The 15,611-nt window shown below is 35.4% G+C and overlaps 3 protein-coding genes across 3 annotated transcripts; 1 reads left to right on the forward strand and 2 right to left on the reverse strand.

The window, feature by feature from the left end:
* Positions 1 to 922, forward strand: LOC132163033 (uncharacterized). The gene is made up of 2 exons (XM_059573236.2): positions 1 to 590; positions 676 to 922. Exons 1-2 carry the CDS (start codon positions 1 to 3, stop codon positions 920 to 922), a joined length of 837 nt encoding a protein of 278 aa, XP_059429219.2.
* Positions 923 to 1,619: 697 nt separating this feature from the next.
* LOC132163034 (protein NRT1/ PTR FAMILY 2.7-like) lies at positions 1,620 to 5,030 on the reverse strand. Its single transcript, XM_088519296.1, has 4 exons — positions 4,904 to 5,030; positions 4,564 to 4,781; positions 3,190 to 3,719; positions 1,620 to 2,460 (listed from the first exon to the last, which is right to left on the reverse strand). The coding sequence occupies exons 1-4, from the start codon at positions 5,028 to 5,030 to the stop codon at positions 1,620 to 1,622; spliced, it is 1,716 nt and encodes a 571-aa protein (XP_088375422.1).
* Positions 5,031 to 10,277: 5,247 nt separating this feature from the next.
* On the reverse strand, positions 10,278 to 14,991 carry LOC132164381 (protein NRT1/ PTR FAMILY 2.7). Its single transcript, XM_059574885.2, has 4 exons — positions 14,836 to 14,991; positions 14,519 to 14,736; positions 13,215 to 13,756; positions 10,278 to 11,138 (listed from the first exon to the last, which is right to left on the reverse strand). The coding sequence occupies exons 1-4, from the start codon at positions 14,909 to 14,911 to the stop codon at positions 10,298 to 10,300; spliced, it is 1,677 nt and encodes a 558-aa protein (XP_059430868.2). The 5' UTR covers positions 14,912 to 14,991; the 3' UTR covers positions 10,278 to 10,297.
* Positions 14,992 to 15,611: the final 620 nt, after the last annotated feature.

Genomic DNA, 15,611 nt, shown 5'->3' on the forward strand with positions numbered 1-15,611 from the left:
ATGGCTTCCATGTTTAGCGCTCAAATACTGGAAGCCTTTCGCAAAATATACGGTCGGTTAGTGACGGACCTGGGAGTTCACCCTATTCAATCCCAGCATGTCATCGCCTTTTGGAATTGGCTTGAATTTCAGCCCGGAAATCACCATTTTCTCTTTAGGATCATATCCTGGCCAGATGTCAGTCTCAAAGTGGTATTCAAAGAGGCACTTGTGTGCTTATTTTACCTGCGTAAAGAAGGATTCCCATTACCTTTTGATATGATTGATCGATGTATCCCATTAACGCGTTCTGTTTTTAGAGAGACTGTGTCTTTTAGGAATCTTTATGCGGAGCGAAAGAGCGGCCAATCCAAGATGACAGCATTCAACACGTATGTGTGCGAAAGAGCCTTCACTACCACCGATCATCATATGCTTCCGCCGCCAAATTCGAGCAATCCAAGGCAATTTTTTCAGGCCCCCGAGTTTGTTTCAAAAGCTCCCGGGGCCGGCCGTTTCTCTCTGGCGAAGCCTAGAGACACCACTTTCTTTCTTACCGGCTCTCCGAACAATCCTCTTTCACCAACAGAAGTTCAAGATTTCATTGCAAGGTACGTACAATTATCTCTCACTCTGTCAAAACAGATCAACGGTTTTCAGTTTATTTATTTATGCTTAATTTCTTGAATATTGTAGGTATAAGAATTGTTTAGAGACAACGTATATGGATGAGCCGCCGAAGATGCTCCACGTATATGCATTTCTCGTGGTTCGCTCCCCTTCAGACGTTGAACGAATTCTTGGAGGAAACAAAAGTAGTGCTACTAAATTCTCAGTTAATGGAAAAGATGTTTGGATGAAACTCCTTTCCGGCTTGACCCATTCTTCTCATCCGGTTCATCGCTCTACCAACAACGGCGGCAGCGGCAGTAGCAGCAGATAGGTTTTATTTTCTTTTTCTTCAACAGAATAATCCAAATTCTTCTTTAGCTGTACGTATTGATGAAATAAAGGATAATAATCGACCATTTTTCCACGTTGAGATAACTAGTGATTTTACACGTGTCTTTCTTCATGAATTTCCTATATATGATTTTCACATGGGGTTGAGATTTTTTTTTTTTTTTTTTTTCTAAATCTTCACATGATCTAGATTGTTTCTTTCGTACGTTCCTGCATGACCAAGGAAAGAAAACTTCTATTTTTGTGTCCTGATAAAACGGTTACGGTTAGCGGTTATTAGCAAAATCTGTTGAGTATTTGTAGGTGGTCTATTTGTATTCTACTAAGAATGATGTGGCTATTCAAATCACAATTGGGATTGTGATTAATCGTTATTGAATTTTGATCAAATGGTAATTTTAATAGCCACATCATTCTTAATGGGATACAAGTAGGATACAAGTAGGCCACCTAAAATTACTCAAATTCGTTAATCGTAACCACCTAAGCGGTTAACCGTGATTATTAACCGCTAACCATTTTTTAAAAGAAAATTTTAATTTTTTTGTAATCAGTTTCATATATATATATATATATAAAGTTTAGAATTCTCTCCATCACAATTGTAAATTTGGAACTTCACACCAGGGACAAAATACAATAATCATAAGACACTAGAGATTTTTCACAAATTACCTTCACTTTTTAGAGATACGATTCTCATTCTCCTTCTCCACTACATTCTGATACTTGTAGAACCTAGCGCAGATTAGATAATAACCAAAGTTGATTACCCCTACCACAAGCAACATCCAGTACACATTCTCTAACCTTCCCTTATTTATATCATCCGGTAACCATCCGGTAGCCCTCCGAGTTACATCTATCACACCTTTGCTAAAATAGTATGCAATTCCCATAATCATGGATATCATCGCAGTGGCTATGCTACGAAGTGATTTTGGAAATTCTTGGTAGTAGAATGTGACTTGTCCAGGATAATGGAATGCCTCCCCGAACCCTACCACACCCAACTGCGGCACCAGCCACAAGACCGACAAGGGAATGGTAGACCCTGGCTTGTCTATAAGGTCATGGGTTCGAGCCATGCCGAGCCGCCTGGACTCCATAAGAGCTGCCACAACCATGCCTAGTGCGTTGAACACGTGGCCGAGTCCGATTCGTTGGAGGGGTGTCAGTGACCGACGAGACAGCTTTTGCCATGTGGGATAGAGGATCCGGTCAACGAAGGTGAGAGAGATGGCGGTGGAAGTTAGGATAAAGACAATCATGGAGCCTGCCGGGATTTTGAAATGTTGTCCGAGGTGGCGGTCCATGGTTAGAGCTTGGAGGACTGTCAAGCTCATTAGGACGGCTATGGGGGTGCTCAAGAAAATACCGCTTGATAGTATTGGGAGTATTTTAATGAGGGATTTGAGCTCCTCCACTTGTTGCACTGAGCACAGCCTCCATGGTTTTGCTATAGAGTTGTCTGAGTTGATGTCTCCTTGAGTTTTTAGTGCTGCGCGATTAAAAAACCTGAGTTGAGAGAGATTCGGTCAAGCTCAATTAAATTAATTAATGAGCAACTCTTTAATTTCTAGAATTAGATGTATAAGAAAATTAGAAAATCCATCCTTGTGCTAATAAGTTATTTGAGAACCTTTTTCATTTTGAAGTGACGATTGTGGAGAATTTGAAGGGATAATGGTGAAATTCAATGGTATTGATTCCTCTGGCTGTATTTTTATTTATTTATTCCCTTTTTGATTTTAGACACTGTTTGTGTATGGTGTGTGTGATGCATGGCGCCACTAAAAATTTCCAATTTCTTTCTTTAGAGAAAGTATATTTTAGTGTCTTTAATTACTATCATCACTTTTTCATTTACGTCTTATCACTTTTACATTTTTCTTCACAAAATATCCTTTTAAGTTATGAAAAAATAATCATTCAAAAAAAAAAATTAAAATTATTAAAAATTAAACAAAAAGAAAGAAAAACTGAAAATACCAAGAAAGAGAGACCACCCTTTTCATATTAGCCACTTTATTTATTTATTTTCAAGTGGTTTTTTAATAAATTTATAAGTATTTTGGAAAAAACAAAATGCAAGTGTCTAAATGTCAATTTTTAAAGTTTGGAAGCCGGCGTAAATGAAAATGGAATAATAGTTCAAGGGCTAAAGTATATATAATATTTTCCGCTTTTTCTTTTGTTTCTTTTCTCTTATAATACGAGTTTACACAATTCACCAAAATTTTATACCTGAAACTTGTAGTAGGCATCTCCACTTTCCCATCGCAGTACTCGCTGTAGTAATCCTCTCTTTGAGATGAAATTGGGATGTTTCTTTTCCTTATGGCAGCAACAATAATACGAGCAAAGCTCGTAAAGGGGCTCCCTTGAGGCTTAACATGCTTATAGTAACCATTTCCCAACAAGAAAATGGCTAAGCCTATGAGAGTAAGGGCAACACATATGCCGAACCCCAATGCCCAGCTGAAACTGTCCTCAATGTACACAATAACTGTTGCGCCAAAAACGGCGGAGACGTACAAAATAACCACATACCAGTTAAAGAAAATTGCTTGATCTTTTGCTCTCTCATGTTGATTTGCTCCCATTGCTGCTAGGGTAAAGCGTGTTCCCCCTAGCCCTACTGATGCTAGGGCTATCCCAATATATAGGACAGCAAATTGGGTTTTTGTTGGGGTTGGGCACAGAGTTGATCTTTTTTCACATGCTTGAGGCCTCAGGGATTTCAGCATCGCTGTTAAGGCTAAAAGTAATATGCCCTGCATATGCATAGAAAGAAGTTTATTTTTTCTTTTTGGATAATCAGGGAATCCGGGGCTTCGCTCGATTGACTCTACATGGATCGAGTAAAAATTGGGCTTTCGCCGGCAAATGTGATCCTAAAGAATTGTTTGCAATCAAGGCCGGGGACTGAATATTAGACTTGATATATACTTCATGAGACACCGAGGCCAAATGACTTACCACTTAGAGTGTGTTTGGGATTGCGATTTCGCAAGAATAATTTACATTTTTAAAAAGATATCGTAAAACATAAAGCGTTTAACATTACGATTTAAAAAGCACTTAATCTAAAATAGAAAAGAAAAAAATGCGATTTCTATAAATAGGTTAAGGGGTGTTTATTTGAAAAAGTACGAATTTAAACCAAAATCATGATTTCACATAACAAATATTTGATAAAAAAAAAAAAAAAAAAAATTTAACATATTTTACCAAACGCCTTTGTGATTTTAAAAAGTACCAATTTCAAAAAAAGTAATTTTTAAAATTGCATTTATTGAAACCGCAATTCTAAACAGATCCTTAAACCAACCCAAATTTAATAATTTAATCATTACTTTAACACTCCATCTCACATGTGGGCTTAAACTTCATTTTAATAGGTAAGACCCAAAAAATGAAATATTTAATTGAAATGGAAAGTAAATGACGGAGTCAATGTTCAAACTCAGAAACTTTGACTCTAATATCATGTTAAACTGCCTATTATCTCAAATACTTAAGGAGATAAAAACACGTAACATATTACATAGATCTCTTCATCTACAAATATTAATTTCAGAACATGCTTGGTTAAAAAAATTTGAGAACATTAATTACCAGCAAAGAGACGGAAGAAGAAATGCAGATGACAGGAAAACAGCCAAACAAGGAGTCGGCAAAGATTGCTCCTAGGACTGGAAGAAGACTGGTGGAGCCATTGACAACGTTGATTATCTGAGTAGCAACGATGCTTTTGACATGGAATTTCTCAATCAGATATACGACCAAGTTTGTTGCCCATCCTCCAACGGCAAGTGTCAAGCCCATCAGTGTCCCTGGAATTATTGCAATATGTTTAATTCTCAGCTATTTTTTTGACCTGAGGAAATAAAGGAAGTTTTCCGGTCGAGCACAAAAGCAAACATGCATGCATGTTGTGAGAGAGAGAGAGAGAGACCACTGATGAAAGGGAAGGTGATCCAACCACCACGTTTGCTGCGAGAGTCTGAAATTTGTGCTTCTTCATTGGAGGAGAGCATCTCGTCTTTGTCATAGCTGGACTCTAGGAACTCAGTTGCTGCCATTGTGGTAGCTAGTACATGGTGCTACTTCACAACTACTTATATATATAAAAGAAAAATGCTACGTTCCTCCCGGTATTTTTCAGGTGTTCTTCTATCTTACGTAAATATTGTTTTATAAAAAAGCAAAAAAAAAAAAAAAAGCTCACCGATCCCTCATATTTTTTTAAAAAAACAATATATGCGTAAAATTAAGAAAACACTATAAAGAACGGTAAGTCGTAACATTTCTTTATATAAAATGGGAAAAGTTGTTTAGGATCCTCACTGGCTAACGTCAGTTTTTGTTATGACAAAACTAAGTGTTAGTGACTTCTACGCTATATATATGTATGTTAAAAAAAACTAATCAAAGTTACAAGCCGAAAATCACTTAAAAAAAAATCCAGTTTCATCTAATAATAGAAATCAATATAAAGTTTGGTATCTGCACAACGTGTTTACAATCTATCCACACAATATGAGAATAATTTATTTCATAATTTATATAAGAAGATGTGACACAAATATATCTTAACAAGTAGAGCATGTCCTGCCGTCCGATCTCAGTAATCAAATGGTCCAGATATATTGTAGCACCAAAACGAGCGAATATAATATAATACAATATTTACTATTAGATGTCAGTCGAAGTCAGAATCCGATGCTCCATATACGTTAAGAAAGACTTATTGATACATTAGTTGTCTTTTAGTATATTCTTATCACCTAATCACATACGGAAAAGCAATATCACTGATAACAATTAAGATGCTTCACTAAATTTATTCAAAGGGAATTGAACCTCTTATTGTCCTTGACTCTTCACTCCACCAACCCACTAAAATTTATTTTGTAGCTTTTTTTATTTTTTATTTTTTATGACGGACAATCCCACAAGGCAGAGTTCTTTAGACTTACTCTTACAAAGTAAACTTCTATCTCATGCATCGCACTCCTGATAATTTTTCTACACGGTATAAGGTATTTCATTGGATACTGGTTATTTACTATAGGGGTGTGGCCCCAAAAAGCAGTTTACACTTAATGAATTTCAAACCGCAGACCTCTACGGTTGCCCAAAAACTTATGGTTCAATAAGTGCCACTGAGCCAACCCCTTGGGGTTGGGAAAATGATCCTCTCCATTTCAAAATCCCTCAATTTCCTCCATTTAGTGCATTTTGAAGGGTACCCTTTTAATTGGACAGCTATAATTATGACTACTTTGTTTTTAATTAATGAAAAAAAAAAAAAAAAAACGACAAAGCTATGTTGGATTGAAACACTTATCACTAGAGATAGTTTAGTTGTATACCAAGTACTAGTGCCAGATAAATAGTGGAACCACGATATACTAGCCATCTTTATATATGTAATAGCTAGTAATTAAGAAAGGCATAAATTGGTGAAAGTAGTTTGCTGGTTCTAGACTTTGGATCATCTTCAATTCCTTTAATCTGAGAAAGGGCATTGTCTTCTACAATTCTTTGAAATTACAGGGACCAACAATCCATAATGAAAATACTAGACTAAGCTACGTCATCTCAATGCATTAAAAAATAAAAAAATAAAAAAAGAAAAGAAGAGAAGTTAGGGGTGGGTTTGACCACCTGCTTAATTTGTTTTGGGTGGTCAGCCACCCCAAAATAGCTGTTGGAATGGGCTGACCACCCTCAAAACAATTACTAGATTTTATTTTTAGCATCAATCTTTAACCGGCAAAGTCAAGATTATTCATTAACGTACAAAAGAATGCTTCACATCATCTAGATGCAAACTTTATTTTCTCTTTTTCTTATGTGGGACTCTCTTCTAATTTTGAAGCTCTTTAAAACTTTCAATTTAAAACATTCTCAAGCCACAAACTAAATATGTATGCATACAAATTTTGAATATATATATATTGGTGTTATGAGAGAAACTCCAATGGAGAGCGCACTTTGGAGAGGAGCCTTTCTGGGAAAAACTAATCACTAGAGCCTAGAGGCCCATAGGGGACTTTAATGAAGAAGAGGTCCTTGTTGAAGAACTCCTTGTGAAATGAGACTTAAAAGAAGAGCTCTTCATTGAAGAACTCCTTGCAAATAGAGACTTGGAAGAAGTGGAGGAATGGCTAGGCTAATTGAACCTTTCTTCTTTGATAGCTTCCATATGATTGGTTTGGTTATTTTGGTTAAGAACTAACGACACAACCTAATTAAACTCCATCATTATTGCTTTTCTTGCTTAAAAGAAAGTCGGGTCAAACGTCCTTCTCTTGCAAATAATTTCCTCTATTTAAGGCTTAAAAAGGACTGGGGTGATGTCGGGAGATGGTAACTCCTTGATTTGTGGTCACCAATCTAACTGTTGGATTCTTGGATGGGCTGTAATTAGCCAGGCTCTTTAGACAAGAGCCTGTCCAAATGTCTCCGATGCCTACACAATTAATGGACTTCCTGAACCATTGTACAATTGTTCTAAAAAAGGCACTTCACGAAAGCCTAAGGCTATTTTTAGTTTGGCATTCAAGCTTTTCAAAACAGAATTGTAATCAATTTAGCTTAGCATCTACTTAGCTAGCTTAATCTGTAGTATGAGTCTGATCATACTTGGAATGATCTTTGTGGTTACAATTTTAGCTTGAATCAATCATACTTCATCATTTTCTCATCCATTTTCCATTCATCCAAACACTTTTCCTTCCTAAATACTTGAAACGTAATCAGTGGGTTACATCTACTTGCTTATGCAGATACTTTTAGCTAGGTTGAAGGTGAAGCCGGGGAAGACATACCTCCTCCGTTTGATCAATGCTGCACTCAATGACGAGCTATTTTTCAGTGTAGCAAACCACAACCTAGCTGCTGTTGAAGCACATGTAGTTTACGTTAAGCCTTTCACGACCAATGTGTTGGTCATCTCACCCGGACAGACAACAAACATTCTTCTCAAGACCAAACCTCACGACCCCAATGCCACATTCTTCATGTTAGCTCTATTAAGGAAGCAGGCCAATCAGCAGCTCAACTGCATTTGGTTTCAGCAACGCACTTGGCACCCGTCAAGGAGCATCAAGCAGCGCATCACGAGTTGGCTCCATCCACCATCAGATCTTGCTACAATAGCTGCCCAATCAAACTCCATCCAAGATGAAGATCAGTACTGGCTGGCAGACAATGGAGCCAACACCCATATTATGGCTGCTTGGGAAAATTTGACCATACAACAGCTATACCAGGGTAATGAGACAGTAGCAGTGGGTAATGGTAGTTGACTTAGTATTTGTCGCACTAGCTCTTCCTCATTTCATACCTTAGATTCCATTCTTCATCTTAATGATATTTTACACTGCACTATGCTTTAGCCAACCTACTCTCTATAAATCAATTCTGTTATGACAAGGATTGCCATTTTAAACTAACTTCTACCTATTTTTTGATACAATGACAACAACACAGGAAGGATTCTCCTGTAAGGGGCCAGTGAAGATGGACTCTACCCTATCCAGCTGCAACATTTCACCATAAATAAAGTGAGAGCTCTCACTGCTCACATTGGAGTCAAAGTTTTTGTAGTGACCTCCAACATTATTGTTCCCAACCTCTTTAGCCTTAATTAGGGTCACCTACAATTTTTTTATAAAAAAATTACGTAAATTTAGTCTTTTTTTTTTTTTTTTTTTAAAAAAAAAAACAATTTGAAAAATATTACCAGTTAAAAATATAGCATGTTACTGACACAGTCAAAAAGAACGCTTTCATTACAAAATATTTTTCCTTTACTTTTAAAGACGCGTTTATTTTTTCTTCAATAAATTAAAAAATAAGTTTTGGCTCAAATCTTTTTTATTATATAAAGTTCAAGAACTTGATGAAAATATATAAATTCCTATTGGTAATTTATATTAGATAACATTTAATAACAGTAGAAGAAACGATATAAATTCACATAATTTAAGAATTTACAATTTGTTTAAAATTGTAAGATCCTTTATCTCTCTACCTTAATTATGTATTTTTTTTTTTTTATAAAAGAAAAAAAAAATTCTTCTGCATCGTATGATTTATAATATTTCCTTTTTAGTGAGATATCATGTTTATTTTATCGAATATATATATACTTCTTTGTTATTTATTTTCAAAAGCAACCCCTTCAGGAGTTCATTGTAAATCTGTAATGCCTGCCATATGTTGGAAATTATGCCTCGTTTGTGATGAAAAACCAAAATGTTGATAGATATAAATTTACATCAATTTTGAAAAGAAGCACCAAAAAAAAAACTACAGGATTCATTCTAACATTACTCGAAAAAAATAGAATGGGTAAACAATAAACCTATGAAAATTGGTCATAAATTGGACATGATCCAACTAGCCTAAAAGGGTAGATCACTATCGATTAACCTAATGAGAATGCAAACTAACTAGTAGTACTAGTCTACTAGAAACCAAAGTAGTTTATGGATGATCCACGATATTTATAAGTAAACATTAATATATGTTTATTTACCACTATTTTTGGCTCTGAGTAAAGTTAGAAATTATAAAGTTATATTATAATTTCATAATATTGATGTTTCAGTTGTAACCATTTTTTTTTTTTTACTCAAATGATTGTGAGGAGCATTTGTTATGAAAATTTGATTTTTAAGAGTACTGATATATATATAGATCATACTAGATCTTCTCATTAAAAATCTCAACAGTATGATCTTAATTAAAATGCAAAAACTAATTAGAAATTCTAAACGTTCTCTTGGTATGAAAATGTATATTATTTTTTTAAAACCAAATGAAAGAAATAAGAGCAAGCTTTTTTTTCTTCTTAAAAACAAAAATAATATACACATAAGACCAAAAAAAAAAAAATACACCCACTGATGACGTGCCACAATGGCACGTCACTAATAGGGTGACATGTCACTCTTACATGTCACCAACCGATGATGTGTCATACCCTATTGGTGACATGCCACTATGGCATGTCCCCATGATTGGTGACGTGTTATTGTTTACACATCACTAATGCATCACAATTTTTTTTTTTTTTTCCTTTTTTGAAAATTTTTTAAATTGGTGCTAACACATCGCTAGTTAGTAACATGTTAAAGTTCACACATTATTAATTAGTGACGTGTGAACTTCAACACGTCACTAAAAAAATTAGTAACAATTGATGACAATTTAAAAAAACCTACACTGTAAACACATCAGACATCCCTATTTTTTAATTTGTTGTGATCTTTATTGTTGACCTGAATAATTTGTTATAAATGCATCAAGCCCCTTGCGTTGTTAACCGGTGGCATCACTTCTCACTAGAAGAACTCTCATCTGCTCCCTTTTCAACATTTTGATACTTGTACAAAGAAGAGCACACCATGTAGTAAAAGAAGTTGACCACTCCCACCACAACCACCACCCAGTACACATTATCTACCCTCCCATCATTTATATTACCTGGCAACCAGTCGGTGGTCCTTCGAACAAGGTCAATCAAAGCCGTGCTCAGATAAAAAGAAATCCCTATGATCAATGCAATCATCGCCGTTGATGTGCTTCGTAGTGACGCTGGAAATTCTTGATAATACAACGCTACTTGGCCCGGGAAGTGAAATGCTTCTCCAAGGCCAACCAAAACCAGCTGTGGAAACAGCCACAAGACCGACATGGGGACTATGGAGCCGGGCCGGGTTTGGAGGTTGTGGGCTCGGGCAATTTTGAGCCGCTTTGTTTCAACGAGTGCTGAAGTGGCCATGCTTAGAACGTTTAGCACGTGGCCCAATCCTATTCGCTGGAGGGGGGTTGGAGATGAACGAGTCAGCTTTTGCCACATGGGACACAAGAAACGATCGATAAGGGTGAGAGAGATTGCTGTGGAGATTAGGACGACGACTAGGATAGAGCCAGCTGGGATTTGGAAATGAGGTCCAAGGTGACGGTCAATGGTCAAAGCTTGGAGGACGGTCAAACTGGCCTGGATTCCTATTGGGGTGCCTAAGAAAATACTGGATGACCATAATGGGAAGATTCTGATGAGTGTTTTGAGATCTTCTACTTGTTGTATTGTACATATCCTCCAAGGCTTTGCGATTGAACCATCCGGCTGAACATCTCCTTCCGTTTTAAGTGCTGCACGGTTGAGGAACCTGCATTAAAAATTTGGTTAATCATTTTACTAATTATAAATTTATATATCAATTGGTAAAAGAAATTGTAATAAAAGTTACAACATCCCTATTAATATGGCAATTTAAAACAAGAAAATAAATCGAAAGGTGTGCTACAAAGTTACATTCTTTATAAAGTTATTTGCATTAGAATTGGTGTCAACAAGATTATAGCACCAATAATAACAAGATTATAGCAAACATTTCTCCATTCTACTTTGACGTTTTCTCATAAAAGTCAATAGTACTATATATATGAAGCTAGAATTTGACATGTAAATTGAATAGACATAACACTTTTCTCCCAAGAACCTAGACAAGAAAAGAAAATTAGAATTTTTGAGATGTACGTGTACGTGAATTAAATAGACGTAACAATTATAGAAGGTATGCTTTGTCAAATATTTTATAAAAAAAAAAAAAATGATTCAATCAAATCGAAACTGTCATCATCACCATGGTAGTGCTCCGACCACCAATTAATTAGTGCTCCACCGATGAGACATTCATAAGCATGGAGGTATATATTGAGGATAAGGGAAGAATAGGAGTCAGCTCTCAAGGGAATATCACACCTTTCTAGTAAGTCATGAAAAACAGCGCAGCCGAACAATACTCTAATCGTGAATATGTTAACAACTGTAGTATCTTTTGTTGTTCTGAACCACTTCCATCCAAAACGACTAATTAATTAAAATCATCAAAGGGATTTGGAAATCTAATGATAGCTAGCAACCAGTAATCCGCAAAAAAGACAACTACTTTTCCGTATTTTTCGTGGATTGTGGCGCGACTTTACCTGCTCTTGTCCTATTCCCCATCTTAAGCCTTAGTCTCAGTCGAGCATGCAGTAGTGATATTAAATTAAAAGTGGCTCATATTATCTATTTTTAGTTAATACTTTCAGTAGCACGTTAATACAAAGTAAATGCATTGTATATATATGATCATATATATATATGGTTTACATGAGTAGCACACTAATATAATATTATGGACAATAATTGGTAGTGACGACACCAACTTGAAGTTATTGGAAGGTGAGCTCAATTTTATCCAAAGAATTCTTAAGAAGTACCTAACATATAACTGCGGTGGTTTAATATCGACATAATATATATATATATATATATATATATATTTTTTTACAGAAATTTTTTCTTCAAATCGGTACGGAGAAAATATCTTTTAATCCATGTAAAATAATATTAAGTATCTATAAATATTTAAAAGGCATATTAAATTTAGTCTAAATTAGTAAACTATTAATGAAGTTAAGAATTTAATGTGCATTTTAAATATTTATAGACACTTAATACTATTTTACATGAGTTTGAGGATATTTCTTTTATATCGATTTGGATAAAATTTTTGTCCATTTTTTCAAAAAAAATTGGGTTGGAAAAATTTCTTGTTATTCACATGTTCATTATCAAGAGACACATTATTTTATAGATTTAATTCGAGAAAGTTCTTTTAATCCAATTAAATAAAAAAAATAAAAGAAAAAAAAGGAAGAAAAACTCTTTCCAATATAGGCAATATTAATGGGCTGCTTGGCAATCCTTTCTTTCGTTTGGATTCGGCTTACATACTGTTATTAAAATAGCAGCATGTATACTGTAATTTAATCAACGGTCAAGATTGAATTTCTTAAAATCTTTCTTTATTTTTTCTCTTCTATTAGAAGTTTCTAAAAGTAAATCAACTTTAAGATTCAATCTTGACCGTTGATTAAACTGCAGCATACATGCGGTTATTTTAATAACATGTAAGTTGGATCCCTTTCGTTTTCATTTCTTTTAAAACAAAAGAAAAAAAAAGAAAAAAAAATTAAACTCATTAATAAGTTATAATAGAGATATGCTATAATGCAATAAAATAATTATTTTTTGCTCATAAAAGTCGTAGGTGGCAAAAAGTCACCGGCCCCATCAATGGTGGGCCACAACAAGTGCAAATAGGGCCTATAGCCCATTACCACCTAAAAATTTTATGGACAAAAAGTAATTTTTTTATTGCCCTATAGTATTTCTTGTTATAATAACTGTGTACCTGAATCTCTTCTTAGGTACTGTAGCAATATTTTCCGTCGTGATTCCATCTTTTCCACAGTAGTAATCCTCGATTTTGGAAGAGAGCTGCACCTTCCTTTTTTGAAAAGTGGCAACAACCACACGAGCTAACCCTGTGAACGGGCTCCCCTGCGGCTTATCACGGAGGTAGTAACGGCGTCCCAGCAAGAAGGCGGCGAGGCCGATGAAGTTAACGACTGCACTGACGCCGTATCCTAATTTCCAGCTTACGTTATCTTCCATGTAGACGATGGCGTTGCTCAGCGCAGAACCGGCGTAAACGCCGACGAAGTACCAGTTGAAGAAAATGGCTTGATCCTCGGGATTATCAAACTGGTTTGCTCCCATTGTTGCTAGAGTAAATCGTGTTCCTCCCGACCCAATACACGACAGAGCTAAACCTGCGTATAGAACCGCGTATTGGACGGCTGAGGGTGGCGTGCAAATGCTTGATCCATTAACATCACACGGTTGAGGTCTCAAGGGATCAAGTGTTGCCGTCAATCCTAAAAGAATTATTCCCTGCAAATGTAAATTTTTTGGAACAATACCATTCAGGTTATTTTAGCTAGTCATGTATAGTAGTTTAATATTTTGTTTTGTTTTTTTTTTTTTTTTTTTTTTGTAAAAAAAAATATATATATCATCGGTCTAGAAAATGCATACTCCATCGATGTAGATGCTTTAAAAATGCTAAACATTGGCTGAACCAGGCGTAAATGCTGTACAAATACTATTTAATTAATTAGTTTAAAAGCTCGGACTGTCAACAACCACACCAGCCATACTAATCATGGTAGTCCTTCATATAAATAAGAAATTAAATTAGTTTTCAATTGACACCTGATACATAAGCACATAGTTTTAGTAGCTCTGTTTGGTAAAAGTCTTGGGGCTTTTTTTTTTAGCAAAGATTAATTGATGTGAGAAAAAATAAGAATATTTTGTATAAAAAAATGCAAAAAAAAAATTGTTTTATAATAAAAGAGCCCAATTAACTTTTGACTTTGAAATCGTGTATTATAAGAGTCAGACACTCTTCCTTTTAATATTCAAATAATTCTCGCATGACAAAAGAGTATTATAAGAGTGAGACTAAAAGACACTCTTCCTTTGCAATCGTGTAGTACAAGTCATATTTTCTTTCATTGTTTTCTCAAGGTAAAAGAATATTTTCCTTTCGACACAAAGATCAGATCTAGGACAATTCTAACGTAAAATTGTCCACCAGTCAAAGAATATCTATCTAAAAAATGAGAGAGAGAGAGAGAGAACATTACGTACCAGTAAGGAGATACAGGCTGAAATTGAGATAACAGAGAAAGAAGTTAAGAAAGAGTCGGCAACAATTGCTCCGATGACCGGAAAAAGATTGGAGCAGCCGTTAACTATGTTTGAAATCTGAGCAGCATTTATGCTTTCCACATTGAACTCCTGAATCAGATATACAATCAAGTTTGACATCCATCCTCCAGCCGCAAGCGTCAACCCCATCACAGCCCCTAGAAAGAAGAAACATATGATCAGTTAATTCCTCCAACACATCGTTTGTGATGCACGCGCGTAAGTGAGAAGAGTGAGAGAGAGAGAGAGAAAGCGACCAGAGATGAAGACGAAGGTGATCCAACCGCCTCGTTTGCCATCGGAGTTGGAGCTCTGGGCTTCTGTGCCATCCATATTTCAAGTCAACAGCTGTTTTTCAAGTGGTTGCTATTAATGTATGTTTGTTTCTCTACTTACTGTTTTATGGTTAAGAAAACCACGCGAAAGAGAAAGAGTGGAAAAATCCACTGCATGGCCCTGGCCTACCTTTCTTGTCTATATATGATGCATGTTCTGCTCCACCAACTACTCGCTATAAATTATTGGCACGCCAAACTTGATCCCATAATAGTTTCCCTCTACAAAGCAGCAGCATTTCTGGCCATCACACCATATATATATATATATATATATATATATATATATATATATAATATATGAAAGGGCCGGGGAGAATGAAGATGGCATGCATATCGGGAAATTAATGAAATACTCAGAATGTGGAAATCAAGAGACTAAAAGATCCCACTCCACTACTATATTTTGCATGCTCTCCATTTGTCCGTGTATTTATTGTTAATTGTTACTAGGGCTTTTTTGGAAGACAATTTTTGCCAATTTTTTCTTAACTTTTTTCTCTTTTTTTAGTTGATTTGACACCACTAAACTCAATTCAACTCAAAATTTTTTAATTTTATTCAAAATTTTATATTCTTCAAACAACTCAAACGTAATCTCAACTCTTTTTTCTCCTCAATATTCACAATTTTAAATTTAATTTAATAAAATAGAAAAAAAAATCGCAAACCCAAACCAGTTCATTCACTAGCCAAAG

This window comes from Corylus avellana, chromosome 8 (genome assembly GCF_965113065.1).
Source record: "Corylus avellana chromosome 8, dhCorAvel1.hap1.2, whole genome shotgun sequence".
NCBI lineage: Eukaryota > Viridiplantae > Streptophyta > Magnoliopsida > Fagales > Betulaceae > Corylus > Corylus avellana.